General features: G+C 38.8%; 2 protein-coding genes across 9 annotated transcripts; one reads left to right on the forward strand and one right to left on the reverse strand.

Moving 5' to 3' along the window:
- The first annotated feature begins 5,592 nt into the window (after positions 1-5,592).
- Positions 5,593-13,725, forward strand: LOC103722377 (uncharacterized). 8 transcript variants are annotated; one of them, XR_015971281.2, is made up of 4 exons: positions 5,612-6,140; positions 11,769-11,820; positions 11,938-12,056; positions 12,794-13,725. XR_015971281.2 is itself a non-coding variant. In XM_026810505.4 (2 exons), exon 2 carries the CDS (start codon positions 8,154-8,156, stop codon positions 9,960-9,962), a length of 1,809 nt encoding a protein of 602 aa, XP_026666306.4. In that variant the 5' UTR covers positions 5,593-6,140; positions 8,070-8,153; the 3' UTR covers positions 9,963-10,442. The 8 variants fall into 8 exon arrangements, 2 of the variants coding, with proteins under 2 accessions (XP_026666306.4, XP_026666307.4); XR_015971278.2 differs by having other exon boundaries at positions 11,103-12,056; XR_015971279.2 differs by having other exon boundaries at positions 11,769-12,056.
- LOC103722376 (plant UBX domain-containing protein 10-like) lies at positions 11,815-13,315 on the reverse strand. Its single transcript, XM_008812914.5, has 4 exons — positions 12,785-13,315; positions 12,524-12,697; positions 12,238-12,432; positions 11,815-12,156 (listed from the first exon to the last, which is right to left on the reverse strand). Exons 1-4 carry the CDS (start codon positions 13,313-13,315, stop codon positions 11,926-11,928), a joined length of 1,131 nt encoding a protein of 376 aa, XP_008811136.4. The 3' UTR covers positions 11,815-11,925.
- Positions 13,726-13,955: the final 230 nt, after the last annotated feature.

Genomic DNA, 13,955 nt, shown 5'->3' on the forward strand with positions numbered 1-13,955 from the left:
TGCTTTTGCCAAACACTTGGTGTGCGGTCACCACGATGACTTTTCCACGCGTTAAGCACAAGAATGGTTGGCAATAGTGGGGTCCATTGTACCAATCCGAGTTGGACCACCACGAGATTTTCTCTTCTGAAGCACATTGATGGGACTCATTGTACGTACGAAGAGATAATCTTGAGCAGTGACTTCGAGGGACGTCTTTCTTTCCTTTTCCACATTAAATCCGACCTTTAAAGGCATCTAATTATCTAAAAAACTTCACTGAAGTGAGTCGCGAGCCTTGCAGGCTGGGCACCTTACGATTTCAGCCCCCTTCCATAAAAAGATCTCCTCACCTTCGCAGAGTAGCTTCTCCATCCTCACCTTTAGCAAACTTCTGAAGCCATCTCTTAAGTGATAGGAACGCTGATGCCACAATTAAGATGCTGAAAAAAATGGCCCTATATCTATAGCCGGCTCTTTCTTTCACATTAATGAAGCAGCCCATGTCTCTTATAATGCCATCTCATGGAAGTATAATGGGTTAGACTCAAGGAATTAAGGCAGCTTCTAACTCTCGGCCTATTTGATTTCGTGTGGATTAACATCCTTTCGTTTCTATCGAAGTCAGCCAATCATCCTAAATTATTTGATCATTTCTGAAGTTAAAGGTGCCAACTAGTAGAATTGATAAAGTCACCAATGACTGGATATTGATACAATGAATTTGAATTTTGCCTTATCCTTGTCTTTGACTAGATTTTTTTCCTACCCTAATTTTTTTAAAAAATATGATATAATTTGTTTATAAATAAGTTTGCAAGTATAATTGCATTCATTTCATTTCAAGTTTTTGTATAGTTTTTCCACAATTCGTTATTTTCGTTGGCATGGTAATTCTCTAAAATATCCCTACAAAATTCCATCGGTCATCAAGTATTAAATTTCTCTTTCTCAAATTTAATTTTTATATACGTACGTGATAACAATCACCTTTCATCTTCTACATTTTTTTTTATATTTCTTAAGTTTTTTTTATTTAGTTTTTCTTTTTCTCCTCACCTTTCTTGATAGCTTCTCCTATTAGACATGTAAGTAGGTGTTAATTATACCAATTCATCCCGTGCCATGAGACTATCAATATGTCGTCAAGCATGCAGAAACAATAATTCAATTTTCCATGTTTCATCTTTTGGTTTACCATTAGGATCCAATGATCTCTCCAGAGGGTCATCAAGTCCAATGCTTTCTCATATTGTCTGCCTAAAACGAAAAGGAAAAGAAAAAACATAGAGCATGTGAAAAGTTAATGATAACTTAGAAGTCGGTCAAAGTCTTACAGCTTAATCTTATCAGTGTTATTTTATATAATTATGTGGTTAGTGATTGAAAAAAATGCCACCAAATTGGCTGAGAGAAGAATGAAGGGTTACAATAGTCCGCGAAGCATGCATTTGTAACCCTTTTTTTTTAAGTTGCAGTAACTTCTTAGACAGCATTTGAATACCAAATAGTTAAGTAGAAGGTAAATAGATTAAATCCCCGATAAACACTTCTTAATCAGATAAATATAAATTAGAATTCTTCATTATTTGGTAAACATTTTCGGGGTTAGTGGGATAAGTTGTGAAAAAAAATTGAAAAAGCAGAAAGAAGAGAGAGAGAGAGAGATCCGATTGTTAACTTTATTTAATCCTTCTTCATGAAATAAATTTAACTGATTTAGACTACGTTTTAGGATGTTGACAGATTATACTTAACACATTCTTTTAGAGTCTTGTTTGGTTGGTTAAACTGTTAACTCACCTTTAATCACTATATAACAATCATCCAAATAGGTCCCTGGATGATACCTAACATCAGTGAGCCTGCTCATGGGACTATATCTTGGGGTTGTGGTCCTTTCTCTTTATCAATAAGTGATATAATTAGTCATCAACAGGTAATAAAATCTATAACTACATCAGATATGTGTTATTTAAATTAGTGGATTCAAGTGTAGAATAATGAGCAGATTTGGAGTTTGGGCCTTTGCTTCATTATTTGATATGTATAGGCCGTTCTAGATGTCATTAGTTTGTTATTTGTATATGATATGTCAGCAAGGACAATAACATGCTGATCAACACTCTGGAGTTTAGAGGCAGATATAGGAAGCCAGAATTAAAACAAAAGTAAGGGTAAAGTCCGAAAACCCTCCATGCCGAAATCAGGAACAATTGGAACAGATAATAGACAGGAATTGTATTGAAAATGCAACAAAATCATAAGAAAACTAGTCATAATTTATCCTCTACACCATTTCACCAATCTTCTACCAGCTTTTAAATAGCACTTGAGCAGGGCCAAACTGTGTTTTAGATAGGAAGCACTGAACAGGAGGATGCTGTGGTTCATACGTTGGGCAGATGATATCCCCCATGTATGCAGACAATGCTTGATGATCTACCATTTGCCATTAGTAAAAAAAGAATCGAGGATGCCTCTTTAGTTCAAACAGTTCAAGAAATAAGCATCAAGAGCATCTTGATCTATATATATATATAAGAGGAGTGTTGGTAAATATTTATAAAGATAATTATATTGGTATGCAGGATCTCAATGATTCAAGTTTATGGACCAATTTGGATATGGACCCTAGTGGCCCGAAAAGGGTCCCATTTTCTCCAAAATTAATGGGTTAAGTCTGAATTCATATGGGTCTGATGCAGGGTGCTAATTAATTTTGCTTAGTGGAATCTCAGATTTGGCAGGTGCAGGCATCTCCAGATTCTACACTCAAATTCTAGTGAATGGAGACCATCGATTTTAGCGAGCCGACATTAGGTGTGACCTAGATAGCAACATTATGCTACTACTCCCATGCATTGCATCGAACAGTTCTTGTATTGGCTCGAGCTGCCAGAACATATTCAAGCTAGCTGCAAAGCGACCCATCTTCTCGTCGGTAAGCTCGCAATCAGTTGGTGACCTAAAAATCAGACCGAGTTCAACCTAACCAATAGAATATCAAACCCTAATTATTTTGAATCAAGAATGAATTTGACCATTCAGACCTGAAATTGATTTGAATACAAAGTTCTCAAACACAAGACACGAGTTAGGTTGTCTTGGGTTTTAATGCCGGGTCAGGGGTGTATCTTTCGTGCGAAAGAAGGATTCACCTTTCTTTGCGTGAATTCACCATTAGATCATCTGCCGGTCACTCTGAGATATGCGCAAGCAAATGAAAACGAAGTTTGGATCGCTTTGCAATGTGTGGTGGGTGATCCGACAGTAGATTCGCAAGAAGGAAGATGAATCCTTCTTTGTTGGGGAAAATACATCCCCAACCCTATTGTTAGTTTGTGTATTAATTTGCACAAGATTTTCGTTAGATGATTAGACTAATTTGGGCTCGGTCTTGGTTAGGTTAGGCAGTGGGAGCTCCTTGCGGAGTACATGTTATTCACCACGTTGGGTAACTGAATTTGAATTGGGGTAGCATCCGTTTTAAGCTTTAGCTAGAGGCTTTTGTAGGAGCCATTTTTAATCAAGAAGTTGGCAACTTGATATATAACAACCATGGTATGCCATATTGTACTGAACTGAATGGTACATACTATATCGGTTTGGTATCAGCACCAGTACTGGTGGTGTACCGACCCTCAGCATGCCAAAAAAATTCTGTACCGTACCATATCGATACTATGCTAGTGTAGCACCAGTATGAGGTCCGGTACGGCGAACCTTAGTAACAACAGAACCTAATGCCTAGCAATAAAAGAACCATGCAGGCCATGCCAACATTTAGGGTTTGATTTAGGGGCAACGGGCTAAAATATGTTCGGTTCATGGGTTGCAGTGGATCTAAGCCAAGACGGCCACATCCAGTAAAAGACTTGGTAACTTTACTAGTTTTTGACCGGGGACTGACCGTCCATCAGAACCGAGCAGCTAGTGCTATTTCCGAGTACTTACCACGGTAAAAGTGGCTGGTAAAGTTCTGGATCGCCACTGCCCTCGTGATTCACTGGACCGGCAGGCAAAAACGTAGTTCCAAGCAGCAGGGGAATTCAGTACTCGTGTTTTCTTCAGGAGAAACTCATGAACACTTTTATCGTGGGGTGTTTGTTAGGTAATGGAATGGAATCTATTCACAGGTAGTGTATGTACAAATGTAAGCAACTTCCGCCTTGTTGTTTTGCTCGGCACCAGAACCATCAGAAGTCTACTACTTAGACTGGAGGCTTTTGCCTGCCAAGGATGAGTAAACTCCAAACAAACAATTCCAGCAACAACAACAGCAGCTACAACCGCAAGCTTATCATTCTCTTTTTTCTGTGGCATGTCGACATAATTTTTATGGGTTAGAGATCCCATCACATTCAGAAAATCCACCCTACTTTACTTTCTTGATCACTAGGACTTCCATGCCATAGATGTGGCCGGCATTAATTAGTTTCCACATGGACTTGGATTAGCCTGGCCGGTCTTACAGGTGTGGAGTTGATAGATGGTGAGAAGAACTCATCCTTTTCTCTTTTTTTTTTTTAATTTTTGGTTGCCTTCCTCCTGTCTCTAAGACCGAATCTATTCGATTTTTTAAAAAAGTTAGTAATCCTCAACTTTTCGAGAAATTCTCCTTTCAGTAGTTTTGAATGGCTACCTTTTTTTAATCGTTGTGACCTTGGTTAAGGCCATGGTAACAATGGAATCCGAAAAGTATACAGAAAAGATAAATTCTTTTGTATTCGATTATACCCTTTTCCGGTGAATAGCAGCTGCAACTATGACAGTCCTAAGATAACGAAATTCTTTGGCGAGTAAGTTCCAACCTATATGAAAGGGGTAATCTCTAAAAAAAGATTATGAAAGAAGCGATCAAAATTGTACCTGGATATGTTTACAATCTTGAATTTTCAAACACATCGCACTTCCGTTCGAGGTTTACCCGGATATGAAATCCAATCTCATAAATATAGCATCTCATTTTTTTTATACTACTCAAAGCTTCGAGGCATTTCGAAATCGAAAAACTGTACAAAAGAAGGTGCTATCAGGGAACAATTATCTGATTCAGATTTGCAAATTATTATAGATAATTCATTAGTAGAATGGAAGGAGGCAAATAGGATAGGGGTTGTTTCCTTTGCACCAAAAAAGAATTCATCTTCCTTCGCATGAATTCACCATTGAATAGCGCAATAACCGCTTCAAGATCGGTACAAACGAATGAATGGAGAAATTTAGAATGCTTCGAGATATCTGCAAATTATGATCCAAAGGTTAATATCATGAAAAAAGATCAATCATTTTTTTGCACGAGCAGCACAACCCGAACCCAATAAACAAGCATATCAAAAAAATTACAGCCTAAGGCAATCTCGAGCAGCATTTGCAGGGCCAACATTTCCAAACCGTGCCACAAAGAGATTGCTAATGCTGGTTAAAGATGGATCATGGGCAAGTAAAAGAGAACCGATCATGTCATCCAAAACCCCCAATAATATCACATACTTCTGTTTCTATGCCAACTTCCATGTTGCTACAGCATCACTCGATCAAACAAGCACTCAATATTAAAATGAATCATGCATTACCATATAAATCTATATTTTTTATCATATTTGTGCCACTCTCGAAACTTACTAAAAATCACTCGAGCAAGCAGCACAGTTAAAATAAAATCTAGATGTAATTCATGGGATTATTGGATCTATCAGGAGGCAGCTGTATCTGGTACGAAATAAATCTTCTCCCCCTGGATGATGGCGAGGCTTCAAGGAGCGACGATCTTCGAACATCAGCACCGGTGCGCAAATCGGATGGACGATTTGGACACATCGAAGGAGGTCTTAATTGCAGAGCAAGGAACAAAATTTTCAATGGTAGCGTGAAGAACAAGCGAGCGGTAGATCTTGTAGGCCGGCCTTTTAGGAGAATTAAAGCATGGCCGCGTACTAATATGACACGGGTACAGAGGCTACAGGGGGGCGGGAGGGTTGCCGCTGCTACAGTTAATGTTCTTCCGTTTGTAGTAACTCCCTGGCTGTACGCAGAAAAGAGGGAAAGAAACGGTGGTGTGGGAATGGGTGAAACAGAGAGCTCTGTGACCACTGTGGATCCCTTCTCTCTCCGATACCTTTTACAAGCCCCAGCCCGCCGTCTCTCCCCATTACAAGGTATCTATCCTTCGGTCCGGTTACCTCCAATCCCAATCTCCCTCTCTCTCTCTCTCTCTCTCTCTGGGGTATCTCTCTCTGGGACAGCGGAAAAGGGAAATTATTGAGAAATTAGTACATCGATTGGATTTCTCCGAGGGGGTCTTTGGAACTCAACGAGGTTTCGTTTCGATTGTCGGATCTGCGGATATGTAGAGAATTGAGGTAGATTGGAGTTTGGGGGAATGGGTTCCTCTTTTTTTTTTTTTTTCTATATTTTTATTTGTTTTTACTATGATTTCGTGTTTTAGGTTGGTTTTTTCTTGGTTCTTTAATGACGATTTTTCTTCCTTTTTTTTCCCTCGTTATAAATAGTTCAAACTTTGGGACTTTTGGCTCTTTTTTCTCTTTTCTCGCTCAATTTTCAATTCTTGTATGTTTTTCACGCCTGATATGTTTTTTTTTCATTGTTGCCGTCTTGGTTTGTTACATTAATTTGATTGGTAAGAGAATTTGGTTCAGTTTTTGATTGCTTTTGTGCTTGTTTATTATTGTGTGGATGGAAGGAGAGAACTACAATGGTTCGAAGAACCTTAGTTGTATATGACAAACTATAGCTTAATATTAGTAGTTGCATACTCTAGAAACATTCAGAAGAGATTGGGCTGGTGGATACGATTTGTGTCATCAGTTTTAGAACGTCTATGCTCGAACATGGACGAAAGAAGGTAATCAATATTTAATTATTGATTGCAATATAATGTGGGTTTGGCCTTATGGTGTAGTTTGGAGTTTGGCTGATAACATTGCCTTGTACATGAATGGACTTCACTATATCAGATGGTGCATTCCTCTGATTTCTTCTCTATAATATTTCAGACATGGAGAGGCATTTTGGATCATCTCCTCCTTTGTTTGTGCGATATTGCTCATATGTTAGGAAGGGCTGAGGCAATTAAAGGCAGGAGGGAGAAGTGGGTAGGCTGGGGAGGCCACTTATCCTGCAACTTTAAGATATTCTACATATGAAAAATCACCTTTTTTTAAAAAAAAATAAAATTATTTCTGGTGTTCCTCGGATATTGAGATTGCAAAACCGGCTGTCTTTCCCATTCCCTCCAAATTTCTCCCTCTCCTGGCCTTTATTGTCCTCAGGCCTTCCAATTATATTAGGTATATCACATGCATATAGAAGCTAACCATCCAAACAGGCCTGATAGATTGCTTCAAACTGCAGGAGTTCAACCAATAAGTTATGTTCCATTACCTGCTGACAGGCCCTTTTTTTTTTTCCGGCAAGCCCCTCCATAGCCCAAAGTTGCCTTGTCCAGGGCTATGGTTTCAATCACAGAGGGTTGACATCAAGTTGAAATCTATTCATGTAATGATCTCGTATGGCAGTAGTTCAAATTTCAATCTATGAATTTGACCCCATATAGACATGGTAAGGCCTGTAATTTGAGGTTGATTTTAATGTTATGTGGGTGCATCACGAAGCAAAAATTTGTGTTGGCATTAAATGGTTTGAAAGATAGACTTCTGGATATAAGCAGTTATCATAATCATATCCATCAGTCCTTGTTCCAAGTGTTTAGAGTCAACCATTTGGATCCTCATTTGCTAATCATTCCTATGAAGGTTATTAACAGAGTATTCAATTTGAATGTTCTTGTCCTTTGATGATGTCTTTGATTAAATTGTCCATGTTACCAGGTTGAAGCTCATGTGATTGGGTTGTTTAGTTTACTTACAACCTAATTGCTTGATATTTTATGTTGAAATTGAACCTTTGTTATAGAAACAAGTTTCTATCTTCATATGAGCCATCACTTGCTGCTACGAGTCCATGTTGTAATTGTTTCCTTTTCTGGCGTCTACCTTCATCACTTCTACTATGTTTGTTGCCTTAATGAGCATCGAAGTGCTTTTTCCTGATTGGTTGCTTTTCAGGCATTTTCTTGTTGGAGTCTAAGATTTTATGCCGGAAGTTCCAATCTCTCGTATGATTGCTCCGTATTTAGCCCCCTTGTGCCAATGGGCATTGTCAAGATTAGGCCTGGGGGGCCTGGAAATGATGATTCTGCAGGAAAAAGATCTCGTACCTTTCCACTCAATGAGCTCACACAAGAGGAGGGATTGTTCTTGGAAAAGAGCACTGGTGACGTTTTTGATGACGGTGAGCTTGCAGAGGTGGGTTGTGAGTTTGTCATGGTTGAAGATCAGGTATGCAATGTTCCATATGATCTTTATGACTTGCAAAACTTAAAGGAAATCCTCTCTTTGGAGATTTGGAATTCTGGTTTAACAGAAGAAGAAAGATTTTCTCTAGCAGCTTACCTTCCAGATATGGACCAACAGACATTTTGGATTACGATAAAGGAGTTGCTCAATGGTGATAATATGTTCTTTGGAAGTCCCTTGGAAAATTTTTTCTTCAGACTGAAAGGTGGATTTTATTCTCCACAAGTTTCTCATTTAAGGGAAAGTCTGCAGTTCTTGCAAAGACGGGGCTATTATCATTCCTTAAGATCATATCATGAGAATATGTGTCAGAAATGTGTGGACATCAAAAGGGCATGGAGTAATTGTCACCCAAGCATGAGGGAAGATCGCAAGCCTGTATTTTTGGTGGATCTCAATGCATTTCCTGCAGAGGAAGAGATGTTAAACAAGGGTGAAAAAAATGCGGCAACCATTCCACTGTTAAAGAAGACCAAATATATGAATGAAAGGGTAACTGCTCATGATCCAATGGTTGTTTTTAAGGGCATAGCACTAAACAGGAAAACAAATGCAAAAGGGGTTCTGAAAATAAAACCAATTGAAATGAATGCAATGCAAAATCAACCTCTGCTACCATTGCCAAATGAGCCATGGGAGCCATGTAGGCGGCCACCTAAAGGCGTATTAAAAATAAAGCCTAAATGTGATCTTCTTGGTCATCAACAGGAACGATCCAGAATGATTCAAGTTCCACCAGAACAAACTACAGCTGATCTATCGGGTGTTCATAACTCTAGATTCTCCCCTTCACAATTTGCTTTTACATGGGATAAACAGACCTTTGATGAGAAGTTACAATTTGTACATCGGACAGGCAGAGATGGAAATACTTATAGAAGTCCTGAGCTTATAGAAAATCAGCAAAGGGAAGAATTTTTGAACATGGGTGCTGGACAGAGATCGCAAAGAAAGAGAAAGATGGTAAAGGACGTGAGGTCAGATAATGCTATAGAGATAAATGAAGAAACTTTTCCATTGAAAAATAACCTGAAATTGAGGATATATTCTCATGAAACTGGTGGGATGGGAAAGCACCACGACGGAGAGAACCTTTGGCAAAACTCAGGTCAACGAAGTAAGGTATTTCATGCAGGTTCTGCAGACTCATACCCTATTAGTCCTGGTAATCATCGAGGAAGAATGCAGATGACTGCAGTGCATTCCACACTTTCTGAAGCAGTTTCAGGGGCCCCAATTGTTCTCACTGATGAGCACCAGCCTTTTACAAAGTCTTCTGATCATTCAAAGCATAAGCTTAGAGATAATAATGATGGAGTATTGAAAATGCCAAATGCCCAAATGGCTACTTCAGGGGTTGAAAGAGAAGGTCTTATGTTTCCGATAACATATAAGCGGAAAAAAGCATACACAAAGCTTAACTCAGTCACCTCTCTTAAGCAGCTTCCTGTGGTAGCTGATGTGGAATCAGTATTGCCGAGCGGAAAAGTAGACATGAAAGCAAAGGCTATCAAGATAAAGTTTAAAGGGTGGAATGATAAAAATGCTGAGTACAAACAAGGAATGCTGAATGGGATGCAACATGGGTCCATGTCTAGCTAAACCTCTGTGATATAATGCATGAGCATCTTTTATTGGATACCACAACAAATTGAAGATGTTTCGGTGCTTCTGCTGGTGGAGTGCTGCATTGGTTGCAAAACAAGCTGCTGCTTGTTAGGCCTGTATTATGAAAAGCAACCATGCACCCATTTCGATGGTGGGGTGTCTGGGAAATATTTGCTGGAAATTCATCAAAGTTAAAATATTTGGAGCTGATTGCGGTCACAGGGGAATGAAGTCACATAATATGTGGCAGTTATATGCATATAATAATATACAAATAGCTTAGGTATTTCATCCCTTTATCTGGGATGATCTGTATTTTGTTTTGTATCCTACTATCAGTGAGTAGGCAAAAGTGACGCTAGTTTTGTCTTTTTATTAACACAAATTAACTCCTGCTCATTATACAAGCTGATCCTGGAAAAACCATGCTGAGATGTATATGTAAATCGATGTATGTTGATTTTAGTTTCCAAAGATACTCTTCACTCTCAGCCTTCATGACATTGGCAAATTTATTCAAGCCAATCTCACCTCATTTCTCTGTTTATGGATAACTTTAGACTGCATCAAACTTGATCAGGTTTTATGTGCCAGGGTTGATGCAAGCTTTCCTTTGTTTAGCTTAAAGCTTCCAATGACTTAAAAGTCAGCTCTTACATCTGTGCTGCTCATCTTAGCCTAGAGGTAAAGAGAGAATTTCTGAATAGAATGGAAATACAAGTATTTGAAACCTGCTACTATTGATTTCTTAATTAATGCTTGGGTCTTTTGATATTTCTATATGTGGTTTGATTCAATTAGGGTTCCTGTTCTCCAGATTATTGTCTTTCTTGACTGTGGATGTTTCTGTCTCCTTTTGTTTGTTGGCTCTCTCTATAACAAGCTTTACTTTATTAGCACTGTGCATAAGACATCATCCAGGGTTATGTTATAGTACATTCATAACATTTTTGGTAAAGTACATTGTTGCTGATCTTTGGAGAACTTGTATCACTTGGTGGTAGAAATATCTCGTGTTTTTTCCAGGAAAACCTCATGTGAAAAAGCATTATTATTTTGGCATCCTAATTGTTGTGGAAGTTAGGTTAAAGAAATTATTTTCTTTCCTTTGAAGCTTAGTTTTTTGGACATAAGGGAGTCTTCAGGTTTACATTCAATTGAGGCAAGGTGGTGAAGGACCAACTGAGAAGGTGTGGGCTTGTGGAGTGAAGACAGAGACACTGCAGGAAGGAGAGGTGCTTGGATTTCTGCTGAAGGAAGGAAGGGTATAGGAACAATTGGTGAATGAGGATTCACAAAGGCAAACCCATATATTTGATATTAGGCTCAATGGTTGGTTATACTGTACTGATATTTTTTGAGATAATTGTGCTGCTAAGGGTCAAGGCAAACCATATCATATTCATGGAATGCATTTTAGGGCAGCTTTGATAGAGACTTGGGAGGTTTAATCTCAATATAGTCCCTACACCTTCAAAGATAAATGTTATTACGTAAAATCTTGCTAGCAATTTCATGACTGTACAAAGGGTCTTGTCATGAAATGCATTTTTAGGGCACCTTTTTTGGCAGTGACAATCTTATGTAGACTCGAGCCTTAATCTCAACATAATCTCTAATCATTTCAAAGTAGATGTATTAGCATATTCTTACTAGCATGGCATGGCACTTCTTTATGAACTTAAAGCTATACTGATGTCATTTTCTTGCCACTTGCACCTGAATCAACCCATTGCAACTGTTACCTACTATTCAATTAATTGATTCTTTTTATATGTTGTATTGTATGTTCTCCAAAAGGGAGTAGTTGGCTAAACACATTAGGAGTTCAAATTTTATCAGTCACTGGAAGGTAAGGATGTATATATCTTATATTAATGTACATGCTTTGGTTACAATACACCTCCTATATTAACAGTAATAATCTTTAAATGACTATATAATCAGAAACATATTATTATTGAAGCAGCTCCAGGAACAGAGAAGCGCTTGGATGGAGACCTGCATCTTTGAGAGTCATTTCCAATTGTTCATAACCATAAACTTTCCTTGGGAAGTTGGATATCAGCCGGTAGCTTCCTATACCAGGTATATCCAGGGAGTCGATGTATCTGAATATTGATCTAATAGTATCTGTGCAAAGGAAACTCTGCTCTATTCTTTGCCCATTTGGAAATCTTATCAGTATCTGCAAAATAATTATCCAATGCTTAGAATCATTGTATTGCGAATGGCTCTTTAAATGGATACGGTTTGATATTTTACATACCTTGGTAGTGGATTTTGTTTTACTTGAAGTAACGGTTTCCTTTCTTTGGATTTCCTTGCTTGTATCTTTTGTTTTACTGCTTAATTGTTTGGGCGGAGGGTTTCTCTGGAGCCTCTCATTATTAGCTTTCTTCCTCCTTTCTGTTGCTGCCCGTGCCATCTCGTCTGCAAGCCTTTGCTGGGCTCTATCCTTTTCCTGCAAGTGATAAACCGCCATTAATGCTTTTGTTCCTTGATGAATTGTCATGATAAACAGTCATTTGGCATTGTTGGTCTTCATTTGTCACCTTGTCCTTCTTAAGTGATTCAAGATAAGCTGCATCTTGTTCCGCTCGCAGTTGGCGATTTGCTCTTCTGTTCTCGTCTTCTTCTGTTCTCGAGGCCCTGAATGCTGAACCTTGTTCCTCGATTGTCTTTTGCAAAATATTCACCAGTTCTTCAGGTGAAACTGGTCCTTCCACCTGAATAGATACGGGAAATAGAAGCTTTACTTTATCATAAAACGCCTATTTTCCAGAAGTAGTTGTTGAGAAATATTTTTTTGGTACCTGTTGTAGAACTGCAATGCTGTCACCAGAGGTCGGAGCTACAACAGCACAGAATGGGAAACTGCCTGCTTTCAGTGTGACAGCCATCTCTGATCCTTCTCCTCTGTCTGCTACTGCTCCCCATGATACAAAGTTTGCGTCGAGAAACTCTACCACCAGCTGCAAACGAAGTGTGTCGCGGCAAAAGGGAGCTGTGTAGGGGTTGTCCGGAGCATGGAGGTACAAGAAAACAAACTTCGACTCATCCTTTGCAATCCTTAGAGCTTCAAGGAACCGGCATGCATAGAAGAATGGGTGGGTGCTGCCATATTGTTGCTCCAAGAGGGTTACAAAAAGCCATTCCTCTGGGATCATCAGAAGTCCTGGCTGTTGCTGGGATTGCAGATTCTGAGGGCCTCTTCTCGGAGCTCCATGGCCAATTGCTCTTGATATCCCCTCTATTATGTTGAGAGGAAGTCTTGCGATCCTGCGGACAAGTTCAGTGCATGAGGCTCGCAGCTCCTGTATCATGTCGTCTCTCGTTGATGTCATTCTTAAACTAGCAAGAGTGTTTCTTTAAGAGATAAGTTGAAGTGGTTTAATGGATGAATAAAGTTGGAAGCAGCAGCTTTTGGATTTTGGTGGTGGATGTAGTGAGCTATCTTTAGGACCCTTTATTCTTCTTCCTCCTTTGGAAGCTCGAGGAGATCAAGCATTCTTTCTTTGCCGGTTGCCTTAAACTTTTCTTTTCTGGGAAGCTAGTTGGGTTGCTTTATTCCCTGTCTCTTCACATGTAAAGAAAAGCATAATTAGTCCTAGACCAACCTGATATGCATCATGCGAAACAATGGATCAGGTACATGATATGTTAAAGGAACGAATTGTATTATTTGGATCTTTTCCTTAGACTATTGAACGTCTACCAAGTTAAACTGATAATTTTAATGTATACTGAACTTGCTGAAGCTCGAGTAATCGTTGCTCTTGCTTGGAGGGAACATAGGAAGCATATGTTTTTAAATTTACTCAAGACAGTCATGATTGAATTAATTATGGTCGCCCACAAAATACTTCTTCTTGAATAATCTTGAATATTTTGTTTTATCTGAATAAAATACTTCCTCAGATGTCGGTCAGAGAGTGGATAACAAAAGATTATGCCAAACCACCCTCAAGAGGTATGGATAACTTT

The sequence above is a fragment of the Phoenix dactylifera genome, chromosome 11 (assembly GCF_051530095.1).
Source record: "Phoenix dactylifera cultivar Ajwa chromosome 11, Ajwa_hap1_PhDact_Kaust_v1.1, whole genome shotgun sequence".
NCBI classification, from domain to species: Eukaryota; Viridiplantae; Streptophyta; class Magnoliopsida; order Arecales; family Arecaceae; genus Phoenix; species Phoenix dactylifera.

Coding starts and splice junctions, on each gene's coding strand:
- LOC103722376 (XM_008812914.5), bottom strand. CDS start 13,315: ATGACATCAACGAGAGACGACATGATACAGGAGCTGCGAGCCTCATGC. Junction 12,698..12,784: donor GCATTGCAGTTCTACAACAG/GTACCAAAAAAA, acceptor GTATCTATTCAG/GTGGAAGGACCAGTTTCACC. Junction 12,433..12,523: donor AATCACTTAAGAAGGACAAG/GTGACAAATGAA, acceptor TATCACTTGCAG/GAAAAGGATAGAGCCCAGCA.
- LOC103722377 (XM_026810505.4), top strand. CDS start 8,154: ATGGGCATTGTCAAGATTAGGCCTGGGGGGCCTGGAAATGATGATTCT.